This window comes from Oculina patagonica, chromosome 6 (assembly GCF_052425735.1).
Source record: "Oculina patagonica isolate OP01 chromosome 6, crgOcupat, whole genome shotgun sequence".
NCBI lineage: Eukaryota > Metazoa > Cnidaria > Anthozoa > Scleractinia > Oculinidae > Oculina > Oculina patagonica.
In genome coordinates this window covers 753,633-770,925 of record NC_135763.1, presented here as the reverse complement: position 1 = coordinate 770,925, position 17,293 = coordinate 753,633, and the positions used below count along the sequence as shown (strand labels likewise).

Below are 17,293 nucleotides of genomic sequence, written 5' to 3'. Positions count from 1 at the left end.
CCTTTTACAACTCCATCTTCAGCTGGTTGAAGTCTTTTAAACTGTTTTGTGTAGTATTCTCTTTGTTCAGGCAAGATACGCCACACATTGTCTTCAGACTCTTCTTCAAGACTACTTATACTTTCTGCAAAGCTTGCTAGTGATGGAGCCCTAACAAATACCATAATCAGGGCATGTGAGCATACTGTGAGAACCAAACAAAGATGTAAACTGAAAAAATTGAATTTTACAGTGCAGGAAAAGGCCTGCAATGGGAATTATTGTGTTGTTCTAGAAAAAAATCCATACCCTCCATGAAAGGCTTTATGGTTTGACTCCCCACCCCACCCTTCAGAAATTCCAGACAGGTTTAGCTTCACACTTCACCCACCCCTTTGGAATTTTCAATGAATTCTATGTGATGGTAGGCACAGTGGCCTAATGATTAGTCCAAGCAGATCGAGATCAAAATCAAACAGTCAGGGTTTGAGCCCTGCCAGGGTCATTGTGTTATAATCTTAAGACACGCAAGACACTTATCCCTTTAAGTGCCTCTCTCCACCCAGGTGTATAAATGGGTTCTGGCTAATTTAATGCTGGGGGATAACCCTGTGATGGACAGTAGCATCCCATCCAGGGGGAGTAGAAATACTCCTAGTTGCTACATGCTTCGGAAACCGGGATAAGCTCCAGCCTGATGGGCCACTGAATGCAGACTTAACCTTCCTTTTACCTTCCATGCAATGGATATGGATATTTTTTGGACAAAGAAGTTCTGTTGGAGTTGTAATTATTAATTTTGCAAAGTCTCCAATTTTGATAGCATAACAGCTTTTACAACTTTCTAGATCCATTGGATATGATAATCATGTTTACCTGAGAAGCACTTCTCCTTCTTCACCTGCAAGCTCTGGTGAACTGCTACGATCAACATCTTCATCACTTGAGCTGTGCTCTTCGTCAAGTTCATAGGACCACATGTTTGCATTATGTGATGAATCATCTGTAGAGAAGGCTGCCCACTGGGTATTGTTGCCGTTCGCTGAATTTTCACCTTCCCCCCATGTCCCTATTAAAAAAATAGGCGACCATATTAACAACATGAGGTATTTTCTTTAGAGGTGAATACTTTGCAAACAGTTTCATTTGTTTATTTGATCTCACACTCAATATACTGCAGGATCCAATAACAATCAACTGATTGACAGAAGTTAAACACATGACCAAAAGATGAGCATGTTTTGAGCTAATCACAAACACACACATCAAACATGCAAAGCCCAGTATTCAACCCTAATGTGCGAGACTGCTGCATACAAACAGCTACTGGCCAGCATTGCCTAACTTACATGTAGCCTGAATTTCATTAAGCTCAATTAAAAAAAAACACACAGTAGAATTCCATTTTCTTGAATCTCCAAGGATACAACAAATGGGTCGAAAAATCTGACAGTTTAAGAAATCGCAGGTAAAATTGCAGTGTTTGACTGACGGAAAGGAAACCATGTTTGGTTAGAGTTATAGAGTGATTCGAGAAATTGGGAATCCACAGTATCCCTACTACAGCACTAGTTTCTTGTATGTACAAGGTTAAGACTTACTTTCTTCCCTGGGTTCGCTGCATGGTTTGCTGCCCAAGAGGATTCTGCCGCATTGTTCAAAGGTGGAGGACTAGTTGATGATTGTCCCACCCAGCCAGAGCTGTGTGCTTGTTCACCTGATCAGAGGAAAAAATTAAATACATGAAAAATAATTTATTAATATCTGATAAAACTCTATTCTCATTGGTTGAAGTTATGGTCGATGAGAGTATAGTCCACATGCAGGCCACCCTTATGTGTTTGCAGTTAAATCTCTGTTGGCACAGGAGATCGACAAACTATAGATTATTTAGTGCTTTATTCATACATGTAACCGCCATAGGTTTCTTTAAATTTCTATAGTTCTTTAGTTTGTTCATAGATTTAACTGCGAATGTTCATAGATTTAACTGCGAACACATAGGGTGGTTTGCCTGTATGTATAGACCACGAAAGTGACATAACCTCTATTGCAATCCAAAGCAAATTTCGGAAACTTGAGAAATTGACTGTTGTGACTTTTCCAAAAATATTAAAAAGGTTTGACTGTAAAGCAAAATCCCAGCAAGTAATGATTCAATTAATTTTAATAACTACCTCCAGGTGTAGCTGAGGAAGGCAAGGACTGCGCTCTCGTCAGCACATGGGCGTGGGGTCCTGCCACTATTTGACCACTGTACACCACACCTTGAACAGGAGTTCCACCAGCTTGGTGATACTGTGGCACTGCAAAATGACCTTGCTGGTATGGTTGGGCAACAAACTGCCCTGCAACTATTTGCTGTGGGGGAGGCCCTGGAGACTGGAAGGCAGCTGGAATAAAGTGAGGCTGCTGTGTTGGTACCACATAGACGGCAGCCATTTGCTGCTGTTGTTGCGGCCAGTTTGCTCTTTGTTGCAGATGTTGAGGGGGAAGTTGCTGCAGTGTGACTGGTCTAGGTGGTGGAGGAATGACAACGTTTCCTGGGTAGACATTTGTTCCTGGAAGATTGACTGCAGGGGATCCCACCGGCGACGTTATACCTTCAGTGTCAGGGTTTACTGCAGCCATATCAACCATTTCAGCAGGCTGTACTTTGGACGAGCTTGTCAGTGAATTGTTATGTTCTTTCTTCCCATCAGCCTTTTTAAATGCCATTTTCTTCTTTTTCTCTGTTTTAGAAAAGAAAACTATTCTTAAGCCTTACAAGAACAGTGTAGTGTCAGTTGCATCTATAGTGAACATGTCATGAAAAAATTGTTCTAATTGGGTATCAATTGAAAGGTAACACACAATTAATTGTCAACACTCAAAGAATGTCAGACAATGTTTCACATGACTGATCACCAAAAAAAGCTGGCAATAAATAAATTAATATTATCCTGACATAAATTTTGTCAAATTTCACTTTTTTACACAGCAAAGGCATCTTTAAAAGTTTTGCAAGACTTAAACTTCAATTTTGAGTCTTCTGCATTTGTAAACTGGATGAAACTAAATGGTTTACAGATCCTTCTGGAAAGTAATTTTAGTTCTGCTAAAATTATGTTAATTTAATGCCTCACTAAACATACAGTCATGTAAAAATTCTTTACCTTTTATTGCCATGGTGTTTTATTACAATGGTTAGGGAAGCAAAGCCATTTTTGATACCATTTATGTTTAGCATTATTCCAAAAAGAACAGTAAACAAAAAAACAAGATTACTGCTTCAAGATCTGATTTCCTTGGGCATAACAGACTAAACAATTCACATGTACAGTCATGTATTTGCAATTTTGACTGAGACAATTACAGAGCCAAAATTCCTACTTTCTAGATTTCTCGGTCATATGCAGTTCTGTACCTGGGATCGCATTATAAGAACCCTCCTACTGACACATTGTCTATGTTGTGGTTCAAATTTATCTTTGGTTTAAAAATTTTCAAGCCAGTTATTGTCTCAAATTCATTATCATAATCTGAAACAATCAAACTGGTTTGCCACCCACTGGCTACCGGCTAGTGCATGTTTACAATAATGCAGGGCTGACTGATTGAAATCAGTCACTCAGACAAGTGCAGTTGTTTAGGGCTTATAAGCCAAAGCACATTAATAATTTGCAAAGATGGACATTGTTGCTTACATTAGTGGTCACTGAAGGGAGGATATAATTACAGAGTTTTGCCGAGAGAAAAGTGTGGTAGTACATGCATAGGGAGCTGGTCCCTTTAGAGACTGGTCGTAGATGGAGCTTCAACTTGATATGCAGTTAGGAATAAATTATTATACTACCGTAATGATTCGATTTAGTGCCCTCCTTCGAATAAGCGCCCCCTTCTGAATAAGCGCCCCCCTTCGAATGTGAGTTTGTCAATAAGCGCCCCTGTTCCAATAAACGCCCCCCATTCTTATAGGCGTCCCTATTCTAATAAGTGCCCCTATTGTGGATAACTTCCCCAACTGAAGTCATCAACGTCGAATAGAGAAATTTGCAAACATTCACTGTACCGTACATGTATTTACTGCTAAAGTGAACAATTCTTTTAAAAGTAACTGAACTTTCAACAGTTTGTTACTGTTACAGTTTCTGTTATTGTTAGTTATTTTAATAATTATTAAACTTTTGTTATGGACATTTGGTTGCTTCTCAAAAATTAAATAAGCGCCCTGTCCCGAATAAGTGCCCTGTCTCGAATAAGCGCCCTCCCTTGAGGTGCCAAGAGTAAATAAGCGCCCCGAGCGCTAAATCGAATCATTACGGTATTAAAAAATATGCACTGTAACCCTAAAAGAAATCAATGTTCCCATGATATATATGGTAATTCTTTAAATTTAATGTACAGATTAATAACATTAGCAGAATTTAATCTCAGACCTGTCTAAATAATTTGATAGAACCTGAAGACATTAATTACCTGCAGTATCAGGGAACTTTTCTTTTTCTCTCTTTTTCTTTTCCTGTCTGTTATTGCCATCATCATCCCCTTCTTCCACAAGCAAGGTTCGGTTCATATCTAAAATGCCGTATTCATATCAACAGGGTGCAAAGTAAGTAAAATTTAGAGCTGCTATTTTGGGCAAGTTAACAGTAAGATTTGCTTTTTACACCCACTATCAGTGTTACGTGCATAGCGGCTTTCTATCGACATCTATCTTTCAATGTGCTAACCAAGCATCATGGATCGAAATCCGCCAATCACAGACCACTAGCATGACCTTTTGACCTTTTGGGCTCATTTGCATAAAACGAACAACGGTATGCATCTGTTGCGATTGGCTCATTTTAAACAGCACGTCGAAAGATGGTATCGAAAGATGATGTCGACAGATATAGAGAGAGAGAGCTATGCACACTGAAAGAATTTTGAGAAAGAACAACAAAATGTGTTTGAACAACAAAAGAAAGGCACAAGTTCCTTCTCCAAGATGAGAATAAACCTTAAGCAATCTGACTCTTACAAGTAATTTAGTTAATTTATGTCATGCTGTAATTTATTTTCTATTTAATTTGGCAAAATAAAATGGTTGTTGTTGTTGTTGTTGTTACACTGAAAAACTTGAACATCAGCCCGACTTTTTCAAGTTTAAGGCTTCTTTTCTATCTGCTCGTAGCCAAACCACTTTTGAAAATTTTTGTGACTAGTACAGAGCATTTTAGCAAGGTGAGGCCACCATTAGTGGATTTCCAGTTAATACCGACACCTTCATTGCATTTTCAAGTAGTGCCAAATCTTGGTGACACTTTTCCTTTAAGCTCCCCTCTCTTTAAATTCCCTTCAGCAAAACCTCCCTAATAAGCCCCCACTCAAACATCACCTTTTTCATATAAAGTCCCCTTCGAACTATATAAAGTTCCCCTCCCCTTCCCTAGATAGTAAATCCTGCAACTTATGAACAAAAACTTATGGTTTTTTGACGTGGTAATGCGATGGATTGCCTCGACTTCGTGCGACGATTGCATTTGTTCGTGGTTTTGCTTGGTTTTATATGGTTTTAAGTTAGTAAATTTCCATTGACTATGATCTCAAAATACAGGAAATGGCATCTTAGAGGCCTGTATTTTTATTTTTTTCCGGGGGTGCATGCCCACGGACCTCCTAGAGTCTCACATCTTCTGCGCTCATGGCCGCAACCAAAATCTCCCGTTTTTTCATCTCAGAGGGTTGGAATATCTAGTAAACTCAATGTGACAGTTTTGTTTAGATAAATCAAACTCGCATTATGCAACTTAATTTTATCTTGAGCTTCCTAACTGAACTTTCAAAACAGGAACTTCAAAGCTTATACAGTAACACCCTTTACATTATATACAAAATAAAATTTGTTCTTCCGATAACAAAAAAAGGAATACAAAATATTATTTATTACATTCAAGACTGATATTCAAGACAATGAAATTGTATATTGAAGTTAATCTGTGATGTTATAAGCTTAATTGCTCGTAAGACAAGATTTATCAATAAATTTATACGATTTCAACAAATGATTAAACAGCTGTGTAACCCTGGACTTAAATAAACCAGAAATACACACCAATGGTCTAGAAATAATATAGCTAAGACATTCTTACCTTTTGCGAGTCTATTTCTTGCAAAGCAGTTACGTTTTTGTCCACTTTGCGTCCAAATTCGATATCCTCTTCTGCAACTCTATGTCTAAAGCTCACAATTATTGTGGTTTTCGCTTTCAGTACGAAGCGAACTTGCCTGACAGGAGGCCAAAAATAGGTCATTGCGAACAAATAAGCATTTTCTACCATGTATATATCTGTACGATTGAATTAAGACTTCTAGTCAACCAAATATTGCACGATTTTACCAATTTCCTCCACTGAGTAGCAGAAGTCTGCGGCCATATTGGAACAAGTCACGTGCCAAAATACACACTCCCGGATGACAATGGGGCGGAGAAGTCGGATGAAGTCCCCCGTGAAGGTATAAACCACTTCCGGAACCTCTTCCGGTATATACGACTTTTGGGGGACAGTGCCAAGGGCAGTGCGTTAATTAGTGTGTTCAACCTTAAATATTATTTTATTCTAAATATTTTTTATTGTCCATTCGGATAGAATATTCAAAGATTAACGGGACGGATCACTCGAGGCTCTCAAAAATACCCTTCTTGAAATTACTGGAAAGTTCTCACTATCCGCCGAACGTGCCCGCTGAGTTGAAGAGTGAAGCATCTCCGGCTGAGTTTCAGCCTGGGGACGTTGAATTGGATAAACACGGAGGGCTGCCAACTAAGATGAACCACGGGATTTCCCAAAAGTAGAAATCAGTATTCTTTGTCATTCTATGTGATTAATTGACGTCTGCGCCGAGCGCCGGAGTGGCGAGCCGAACGATGGAGTTGCGAGACGCGCGAAGAAGTCGCGAGAAGTTTTCCGCCAGCATTTCCTAGGCCAGAAAACAGACTTTGAGAAAGTTTAGACTTCTCCCAGACATCGTTTCCAGTACCTTCTCGCATCGTTGCTTCCTTTTCCGGTTAAGCGGGAAATTGAAAAATCAACTTTATTTAAATGTCAATGTATTTTGCACCGTCAATGTATTGAGGACACCGTATCGACGTTGATGAGAATTTATTCACAGGCAAAGCCACCGTTTCACTTTAATATTGTAAGCTCATGTTGTCACCCCACTGAAACAATATGTTGCTTAGCGAAATTTCTCAAGCAAATCGCAGGTTCGGTCAAATCAGAGACGGTTTTCCGAAAAAAATACTGAGCTCAGAACATTACTTTTTGTTACATGAGTTCTTCTTGTTTTAGCTCCCCGGACATGTGAAGTTCTAAGTACCAAATGGTTATATGTAGATGTAGAATATTCAAAGAGAAAACAAATAGGAAGGAAAAACTTCTTTACCATATGTAATAACCGAGCAAGAAAAAATAACTTCATTTCTTTTCTGGCAGTAGATAGCGTCGGAAATGCAAAAACATCTTAAGCTTCAGTATTTTAAAGAGGGTGTCGTGTGATAATCTTCCTGGAGAAAAACTTATCCAAGAAAGCTATGAAGCTATGACCAGAACTAGTACCAAATGGTTAATTATATTTTAAAAAATCTGAATGTGAATCACGAGCAAGAGTTTGTCCCGCGCCCCCGTACTCTCCCTCAGACCCCGCTCTTCCGCTCGCGGAAACCCCTCTCGGGAGCTCCTCGGAAGCCCTGTTTGCAGGCTACAGAAAACGCGATTTTTGTAACCTGACAAATAACTTTTTTAGTCACTTTTTTACTCGAATAAAAATTACAAACCTTATTATGTTTAATGTAATAAACGTTAGTTTTTCTAGTTGGTCCCCATGTGCCAAAGTGGACACAATGAACTTGCAGTCAGGCAGAATAAGAAATTTTCGAGCAGAACTTATCCAAGCCTGCACTTACGGGGTCGACCATTTTTACGGACTTGCGGTCGTTTCGCCCGATGGCTTTTTACGTGTGATTTGAAGAAAAACTGATCACGTGATGTAGAAAAGGGTGTCATGTCTTACTGTAGCTGATTCCAGTCAAAAACAGGACATTTGGGGGAACAAGTGCCCTTCGGCAAATATTTGTGATGAGCTCAGGCTTTCCCGTTGTCGCACGTACTATTTTTTTAAAGTTTGGAGAAAGAATATGCCTTTTTGATAAATTACAATCTGCCTTGGCTCTGAGACTAATACTGTCCTTCGCAGCCGTGATATGTGACAAGCCCAAAGAATGGCTGCAAAGGAGACTGTCACTGAGGGCCTGATTACATGGCCGGAATTTCAGCCCGGTTTTCCAGGCTGAGATTTCAGCTCGGCTTCTAGAACAAATCTTCTTAGAAAGACATTTGCGATTACATGAAGGTAGTTTCATTACAGCCCAAGCTGAAAAACGTAAGTTATCCCGCGCTTGGCACAGGTTGCATATATTTTGCTGAGTACATTGTTTTGTTTTCATTGTTTCTTGGTTTCCGTTTTACAACGGTCATAAGCTATATAATTAAAATTTTTACAATGATCTAGAGTAACAAACGTTTTAAGTCATTTGATATTTTCTTCCGTGAAAACTAGGTTCCTGCAATTGGCTTTCGCCCAACAAAACGGCAACAGTTTGTTTTTTATATGTGTTGGTAATGCCTGTCACTACTTGCTCTTGGACTTGGAAAAGCTGGTTTTGGCATAACATAACTCATTATCCAACAAAACGTTTCCTTGCAATGCATCTCACTGCTGTAAATAGTTGTTTGTAATATTATTCTGGAATGTCACTTCTCTAACAAAGCCAACGCTTTATGTAAATTGTCAATAGCTGTCTTGACATCCTCATACTGCAAAGCACTGGCGGCAAAGCGGCAATATTTTTGGGCTTTCTCGCTGTCCTCAGGAGATAACGTGCTGCTTGGCTGAGTGGGAACAACAGAAGCAGCAGGTGCTGCAGGGTGGGCGGCGGCTGCTGGAGGAGGAGGCTAGAACAAAATTAATGAAATTTTTTAGAAGTCTGAACAGACAAACCAAAACCTCCGTTTACAGGTTCTTTGTGTATGCAAACACGACAAACACCGGCCAATCCAAAGTAGATATTTGTATGTGATTCCCAATAAACCTGCCCTGCATGGACACCTCCCACGAAAGGACTCTTTAATGCTATTGAGGATTTGAAACCTGGTGGGAAGTGGGAAGAGGGAGGGGCGAAAACCCATCTGTACACAGACTATGAAGCACCTTAATCTGTCCACTACTGTTTCTTTATTCTTAGATTTTGGAAGTGAGCGCCCAAGCAAACAAGAGCGTGTTTTATCCAACCTCACCCCATTGCTTTGCCACTCTTTGAAATCCCCTGCAGTTTATCTTTTTCTCGTTCGAACTTAAAAAAATAGATGATGTGTCTGTAAACAGACCATGAAGCACCTTAGTCTCTCCACAGACGTTGTTTTTTTCTTAGATTTTGGAAGTGAGCGCCCAAGCAAACAAGAGCGTGTTTTATCCAACCTCACCCCATTGCTTTGCCACTCTTTGAAATCCCCTGGAGTTTATCTTTTTCTCGTTCGAACTTAAAAAAATAGATGATGTGTCTGTACACAGACCATGAAGCACCTTAGTCTCTCCACAGACGTTGTTTTTTTCTTAGATTTTGCAAGCGAGCACCCAAGCAAACAAGAGCGTGTTTTATCCAACCTCACCCCATTGCTTTGCCACTTTTTGAAATCCCCTGCAGTTTATATTTTTCTTGTTCGAACTTAAAAAAATAGATGATGTGCCTGTGAACAGACCAGAAAAATCTAAACAAGAACACCAACAAAAAACGCAAACAAATACTACCTGGTGTACACTGGGCTGACCAGGTGGTGTTGGATAACTTGGCTGATTAGGAGTAAAGGGTTGAGAGGGAAACTGTCCAGGTGCTCCTGCTGTGTTTGTAGGGTAGGGAGGGTACCCAGGGGGTTGCTGTGTGTTAGTAGGGTAGGGAGGGTACGGTGCAGCCCCTCCTTCTGCTTCACCAGTAAAATCATCATCGCCACCAGCTGGCCCTGGTACAGGTGTTTCTCCAGTCTTTAGACACTTGTGGATGTAAGCTGCTTTCCATTTAGCATATTTACAGTGATGTGATGCCTTCAAAAGATAAAATCATTATTAGGATCTGGGGAAATAAAACATGACACAAGCAAGGGAACAATTTGCTACAAGGGTTAAGGTTTAACTATCAAACAGCTTTTCACGTAAGTTATTGCAGTAGTTGCCTGCATCTCAACCAGACTTTACCGGCAACTGAGTTCATCTGCAACGCAGGCTATTGCAGTGGTTAATTTAAATGTCTGTGGTCAATATACCTGAAAGTGTGTTTTGCCTGCCAATAAAGCAGAAAAGCTTCTTTATGTGAACTGGCTCCCAACTTTTAATGTCCCCTATCTCAAGTCTACTACATTGACCACAACTCCTCCAGAATGCCAACATTAAAATGCACAACTATTTTAACCTGTCTGGCATGTGTAAGCTTGGGGCACCAACGAATGTACATTCTAATGTGTTTTATGTCATTATTTCTATTCACAAATTGAAAAATCTAAAGAGACTGGCTGTGTAGAATGACTTGACAACATTTCTGAAATACAAGAAAAACCATGTCTGATAGAAAAAAAAAAAATCATGTAATTTTAATTCCGTTATTTTATTTTTTTGTGGGGCATATTGACTCAACCTCGATAAGTCTACTTAATTATTACTTACATTTTATTTTATAGAGCAGTGTGGAATCCTAAAAAACAAATATTAATAGAAAAATACCAAGCGCAAAACCTGCGCGAGCGACTCACGATTGGTTTTGGTTTTAGTTCTGATTCGCTGAGAAAGTGGCACGAGATTTTTAAGCCAATCACTGAGCGTAGTAATGCAAAAAAAAGAAATAAAATTTGACATAATAAAGCTCTGCTAACACTAACCTATTCTACCTCTTATTCTACATACCTATTCTTTGTTTTCTATTTTAATGAGCCAAGGTTGCTAAGTGGACCCCAGATATAACGATCTTCATAAACGAATTCCCGATATACGATGAATATGTTATATCCGCAATATAAATGTATGGGACGGAACCCCGATAAACATTCCTCAATATAACGATATAATTTTACTGCCCCCTTGCATATCTTATTCGGGGTTCCACTGTATCAGATGATAGTTAGCATGGGGCACTAAGTCAACTATCATAATCGCAGAAACCGGTAGTAACGTAAGATATCCATTAAACTTATTTTATTGACAGTTTTGATTTCCACTTTTTGGGTATGATTCAAAGAAAACAACCCACATAGTTACACAGTTACTGGGTTACACTTATGAATGATCAATAGTAGGGTCCTGTGTATGTACCCAGTCAGATGGCATGTTTTGTAAGGGTTATACAGCTTAATATTTTAATGGTCAACAAGCCAAAAGCCTAATATTGTCTTCAAAATCTTTTAGTTGCAGGCAGTGTGGGCAAGTGGTTAGGGGGCTGAACTTCAAATCTGATGTCCAAGTCCTGACTACAACCTGGAGTTGTTTCTTGGCAGGATAGCAAGTAGTCTGCCTCCTGCCAGTTTGGATTTTTAAGCTCATAATGTCTATTTAAAACATTTGACTGTTTGATTTGTTCCAGTTTGAGTGGCATTCCTGAGAACTACAATCCCGACCGAAAGGGTTGAGACATGGCTAATTTTCACCAATTTTGGTACTACAGCTCATGTTTGTCAATCCCCCCTCCCCTATTTCAATGTTGTCAATGTTGTTGTTTTATGAAAACTAAGCCTGGTGAATTGCAAACCCCATAAAACAACATTGAGTGGGGGGAGATAACATGTTTTTCACAAGCTTGCCAGGCAAGACATTTGCGAAAAATCTGTGAAATGCGTTTGTCTCAACTGGTTTCGTCCGTGATTGTAGCTTGGTGCAGTTAAGTGCATTGACCACTATAAACAACATTAACATTTTTTTTACATTTTTACTTTTGTTCAGGCAGAATTGTGGTCTATATCCAAAAGTATTGTCAGTGGTAATCTACAAATTAAAACATACTTGTTAAATTTTGCAGCACGATCTTCAGTATCAGCCCACAGGAAGAGTTGCAAAGCTTTCTCGTCAATATAAATCTGGGCAACAACGTCATCAGTAACAGCCTCATACCCCTGGGAACTCAACTCCTTCTTTGTCTGCAAGAACAAATTCATGATTAAATGGGCTACCGCACATGGTTATACATGTTGCAATTTCAAATAATAAATTCATTAATATTAGAATAGTTTCAACCTCCAGTTGTGTCAATATTAGTCACCATGGAGACTATAATTTTGGAACTGGGGAACTCTAATCTTTTTGTTTCTTTTGTTAAGTTGTTTCCTGGGAAAAATTTTGTGGTAAAATTTTGTTTCATTCACAGTTTTCGGCATGTACAAACAAGACGCCTAAAGCTTAATGCTTATAACCGGGCGGTTGATGTTTAACTACTTTATTAGACAAGTACAGCAAAAACTTTTAAAATACCATTTAATTTATATTGAGTAACACGCAAGTCTGTGGATTGCTTGTCCATGCTTGGACAAATTCCTGCTTAGGCTTTCAAATTTTTATTTTTCTTCCGAATACTGAATAACGTAGGTATTGAAAACGTTTTGTGTGCAATCTTGAATAAATGAACTCAAACCAGTTAAATGAGGGTACCAAAGGGGGGTTCGTGATCCCGTTTCACGCTCAAGTTTTAACCAAATTCACGTGTCACGTATACTTGAAACAGCAGAAATCACGGATCACGTTTCTTTTCTAACTATTTTTCACGCGTCACGGACTAATTTTTGCCCTTTTCACGTGTCACGCATAAACCCTTTGCCCCCCTCTTAAATGGCAGTACAAATGATCTCCGACCGAAACAAACAAACAATTTCCTTAAAAACTAAGACGTGTTTTTACATGTAAACATTTTTAAAAAGGTACCACACCAAAAAAATGGGAATAAGAACAAGATAAGAAAGCTTTTCAGCTTTCAAACATGCAAGCTCTTTACGTCAATTTTGGGAAGCAGTCACGCAAACGCAAGTTCTTGATTGCGTGATTCATTGCAGGTCATTTCTCCATCGCCGTTCGGTTCCGACTGAAACTCAAAACCCTTGAATGAAAAACAAAAAATATATATTTTATATTCCTCGCTAAAAAGAGCGGAGTAACCAGAAAATTACAGTATTGGCTCCTGCTCGAATAAAACGAGTAACATAAATAATAAAAAAAACGAATAAAACGAGTCAAATATCAAGAATAACAGAAAAATTTCTAAGGCCATCCCAATAAAATGTTTCGTTTCCCATCGCCCGACCGACCCATTTTTTTTTTTCGAAAAGTAAAAAAAAAAATTCCAGATTCACCAGTCAAAGAAGCAAGTACTGCATTTTACAAGCACACAATCTTGTTTTATTAACAACAATTGGGATGATGTAATGCCTTTGTCTTTAATAAACATAGATTCTACGTTATTTAAAGACTGTTAAGGAATAACGAACGAAAAGACCACGTTTTCGAGTTGACTTTGTAATCAGGCTTTATTACTTAGAAGCCTGACCTTTTCTGAAACCCAGAACCCTTCAAGTGTTCAGTCTTTTTTTTTTTTTTGCCCGACCGACGGACCCACAATCACAAGAGACGGGGCGATGGGAAACGAAACATTTTATTGGGATGGCCTAAACAAAATTACAAAAGAAAATAAAAAGACTAAAAAAGGGCATGCATTAGACCACATTTATTAGATAACAGATGCTGTTAAAAATCTCAACTAAATGTGAAAAAAGATTCAAGATGAGGCGAAGAAACATTTGAATTGCATTAAAAATTTTGAATCCTTAATTAAAAGCCGTGAAAATACTGATGCCGTGAAAAAATTTAATTAATTATACGCGCCGAAGGGCAAGTTTTCATTTTTGCCGTCTATTATTTCAAACGATGGCTTTACCGATTTACATTCCATTCTAGTTTGAAGAAATTATTATATTATTACTTTGCATTTCCATTTTGTTTTATGAGTTCTTGAAAAGTGTGCAAGTAAAGTTTTTACATCAAGAACAAAATAAGGTTCTTTTGTTGTGTAAACATTCAATTCGTCTGTGACACACGACTTTGTCGGCCCAACTGTACACGGATGGAAATAGACAAAATGGACACAATTCTTGCTAAATGAAAAGCATCTTCAAAGTAGAGTCTGGAGCCGTTTTTAAATGCAGGAGCTTGCTGCAAAAACATTGCGTGACTGATGTAAAAAAAGCTTCGACCTCAGCGACCTGTCGAAACAATCACCGGTTTCGGACTCCAGAACTCGCTTGAGTCGAACGCTTGAATAAAAACACAAAAATATATCTTTCACGTTTAACAGAAATGGGGGTATTAGATAAAATTTTAATTGCTCCTGCTGAGTAAATATCAAAAGTGCGGGATCTAAATCCTGGCCAAGAAAGCGGCCGAGTGAACTACTACGACAAATAACGCAAATATGTAAACATCAACATGGTGCCTCAATCTATAAATAGATGCCGTGTTCGTTTCAAAAGCCTAAAAAGGCAACTATTAAATACAAACGTGAAAAAATAAAAAAGAAACATGAAAACGTTTTAGATGAATTTTAATTCAAGATGGGGTCAAGAAACATTTTAAAAGGCAAAAAGATTTAGAAAATTTCAAAAACGTGAAATTTTGCATGCCGTGGTAGAATTTTATTACATGTATTAAATTACCCGCGCCAAGATTTCATTTTAATTTTGCAGACCATTTGTTTTACTTGCTGGCTTTGCGGATCCCTTCACAAATACCATCATAGTTCGTAGAAATACTATACATTACCATTTTGTTGACTGAAGTCTTGGGAAGTGTGTAAGTAAAGCTTTTACATCAAGAACAAAAATAAGATTATTTCGCTGTGCAAACATTCAATCGTCTCTGATACGCGACTTTGCCGGCTCAACTGTACACGGATGAAAATGGACACAATTTTTTTTATTAAATGAAGAGCATCTTCAAAGTAATCCGGCTCAAAAATTCTCTGGCTACCAGCCCTTTTTTTAAAAGCAGTTATGCGTGAAGCTTGCTGCAAAATCATTGCGTGACTGACGCAGCAGTTTTCAAAAAAAAAAATAATAATTGCTTGGACGTGTCAAAAAAATCACCGGTTTCGCAAACCAGTACTCAAACACTTGAATAACACAAAAATATATATTTCACGCTTAAGAGAATTGAGGGTATTAGATAAAATTTAAAATAGGAGAGTGATTTAATAGCTTCTGCCGAGTAAACATCAAGGGTGCGTGATTTGAATCCTGGCCAAGAAAGTGGCCGAGCGGGTCTGGAACGATTTACCGACAAGACTACTACTACTACGACGACGAAAAAATTCCGGGCGATTTATGAACCGGGCCGGCCCAGTCTCCCCGCCCGGTTAATTATAGTATTGCATTAAGCACGTTTAGTTGGACATTTAGTCACATGAATAACTGTTACTCCAGCCTTAGCTTATGCTTGCATTAACCAATCTAAACACACAGCCTTACTCAGTACAGCCAAATCCTGATAGCTTGAACCCTTTTTTAGCCTCAATAACTGCAACACCCCATCAACCTGGACCTTTGTCAATTTCTCTCAAAGGTTCAGGTTATCAGGGTTCAACAGTACCACTATTACATTGTACCTCCAGCTTCCTTCTTCACTGGTAACAAGACAGCAGGCAGAGTTGATGGCAGCTCCAAGCCATGTCGCAGTGCTACCACAAGATGCATCGCAATACAGAACTCATCTAAATTAAGAGCATTATCCTTGTTTATGTCTGACAGTTGCCTGGAAGAAAAAGAGCCGAAAATAACTATAAATTATTGTTTCACACCTGGCGTTAATAAAACTATTTAATTCCCAAATGAACAACAGCCACAATAATTGCTAGAACTCACCATATTTTGGACAGCACCTCGACTGGTAAGCTAGACTTCATGAAAAAGTCCCTTGCTCTAGGACCTGAAAAATTAAACAGATGGTTAATTACGAGCTCTAAACTTCAAATTGGCAGAGCAAAAGTCTTTCGTTGGCAAAATCACGGCCACTTTCATACAAACTGAGGTAAACTTGAAAAAAGTAAGACCAACGTGTTTCAAGTTTACCCGAACACTTTTAATCTTCTCAAATTTTGCCCATCCATGTCGCTTTTTGGCCTTTCTGTGTTTCTTTTGAGTTCTTCTACAGTTTTAAGCCATTGTGATGTTTCAGCTAATTCTATGACCAGTCGGTCAGTGCCGAAATTGCCTAAAATTGCGTGACATAGCCCACTTAAAACAAAGAACATTTGATCCTATTGTCTTTAAATAAATCTGTACCTTTCAATCTGGAGTATTAATACTATTGAGTTGTTATGGTCTAGTCACTGTAACATGAAAAGCACTATTAATAATGTAGGTTACCTTTTACAACTCCATCTTCAGCTGGTTGAAGTCTTTTAAACTGTTTTGTGTAGTATTCTCTTTGTTCAGGCAAGATACGCCACACATTGTCTTCAGACTCTTCTTCAAGACTACTTATACTTTCTGCAAAGCTTGCTAGTGATGGAGCCCTAACAAATACCATAATCAGGACACGTGAGCATACTGTGAGAACCTAACAAAGATGTAAATTTACTGAAAAAATTGAATTTTACAGTGCAGGAAAAGGCCTGCAATGGGAATTATTGAATGTGTTGTTCTAGAAAAAAAATCCATACCCTCCATACCCAGGGTCATTGTTATCCCTCCATGGAAGGCTTTATGGTTTGACTCCCCACCCTCACCCTCCAGAAATTCCAGACAAGTTTAGCTTCACACTTTACCCACCCCTTTGGAATTTTCAATGAATTCCATGTGATGGTAGGCACAGTGGCCTAATGATTAGTCCAAGCAGATCAAGATCAAAATCGAACAGTCAGGGTTTGAGCCCTGGCCAGGGTCATTGTTATCCCTTTCAGTGCCTCTCTCCACCCAGGTGTATAAATGGGTTCTGGCTAATTTAATCCTGGGGGATAACCCTGTGATGGACAGTAGCATCCCATCCAGGGGGGAGTACTTAGAAATACTCCTAGTCGCTACATGCTTCGGAAACCAGGATAAGCACCAGCCTGAATGCAGACTTAACCTTCCTTTTACCTTCCATCAGGGATCCATATTCCCAGTTGTCCGGTCGTCCGAGACGACTAAAAAATCGTATGGACGACCAAAAGATTACATAAACTCGTCCGCTGGACGACTTAAGTTTGACTTAATGAAAAAAAAAATTGTTAAAGTTT

At 38.8% G+C, this 17,293-nt stretch overlaps 3 protein-coding genes across 6 annotated transcripts in view; all 3 read right to left on the bottom strand.

The window, feature by feature from the left end:
• LOC144658558 (uncharacterized) overlaps positions 1-17,293 on the bottom strand; it is a 40,631-nt gene that overhangs the window by 16,197 nt on the left and 7,141 nt on the right. For all 3 annotated transcript variants that reach the window (XM_078518996.1, XM_078518997.1, XM_078518998.1), the window contains exons 6-8: positions 16,440-16,588; positions 15,936-15,999; positions 15,680-15,825 (exon numbers count right to left, since the gene is read on the bottom strand). In XM_078518996.1, coding sequence (XP_078375122.1) covers positions 15,680-15,825; positions 15,936-15,999; positions 16,440-16,588 — 359 coding nt within the window. The remainder of the gene's footprint in view (positions 1-15,679; positions 15,826-15,935; positions 16,000-16,439; positions 16,589-17,293) is intronic.
• On the bottom strand, positions 6-6,446 carry LOC144658600 (uncharacterized). Of its 2 annotated transcripts, XM_078519051.1 has the most exons (6): positions 6,093-6,446; positions 4,438-4,536; positions 2,157-2,711; positions 1,581-1,696; positions 856-1,048; positions 6-150 (listed from the first exon to the last, which is right to left on the bottom strand). In XM_078519051.1, the coding sequence occupies exons 2-6, from the start codon at positions 4,532-4,534 to the stop codon at positions 137-139; spliced, it is 975 nt and encodes a 324-aa protein (XP_078375177.1). In that variant the 5' UTR covers positions 4,535-4,536; positions 6,093-6,446; the 3' UTR covers positions 6-136. The 2 variants fall into 2 exon arrangements, with proteins under 2 accessions (XP_078375177.1, XP_078375178.1); XM_078519052.1 differs by lacking the exon at positions 6,093-6,446 and having other exon boundaries at positions 2,157-2,703; positions 4,429-4,536.
• LOC144656233 (vacuolar protein sorting-associated protein VTA1 homolog) lies at positions 8,408-12,206 on the bottom strand. The gene is made up of 5 exons (XM_078516474.1): positions 12,040-12,206; positions 10,538-10,588; positions 10,463-10,466; positions 9,808-10,098; positions 8,408-8,954 (listed from the first exon to the last, which is right to left on the bottom strand). The coding sequence occupies exons 1-5, from the start codon at positions 12,189-12,191 to the stop codon at positions 8,754-8,756; spliced, it is 699 nt and encodes a 232-aa protein (XP_078372600.1). The 5' UTR covers positions 12,192-12,206; the 3' UTR covers positions 8,408-8,753.

Bases quoted from the DNA above. Each gene is read 5' to 3' on its own strand.
- LOC144658600 (XM_078519051.1), bottom strand. From the start codon at position 4,534: ATGAACCGAACCTTGCTTGTGGAAGAAGGGGATGATGATGGCAATAAC. The intron at 2,712-4,437 runs GTAATTAATGTC...TTTCTAAAACAG, and splicing joins AAAGTTCCCTGATACTGCAG to AGAAAAAGAAGAAAATGGCA. The intron at 1,049-1,580 runs GTAAGTCTTAAC...TTTTTTTAATAG, and splicing joins CAGCGAACCCAGGGAAGAAA to GGACATGGGGGGAAGGTGAA.
- LOC144656233 (XM_078516474.1), bottom strand. From the start codon at position 12,191: ATGAATTTGTTCTTGCAGACAAAGAAGGAGTTGAGTTCCCAGGGGTAT. The intron at 10,589-12,039 runs GTATGTTTTAAT...CTTGTATTTCAG, and splicing joins CGTGCTGCAAAATTTAACAA to AAATGTTGTCAAGTCATTCT. The intron at 8,955-9,807 runs GTAGTATTTGTT...ATTTTGTTCTAG, and splicing joins GTCAGCCCAGTGTACACCAG to CCTCCTCCTCCAGCAGCCGC.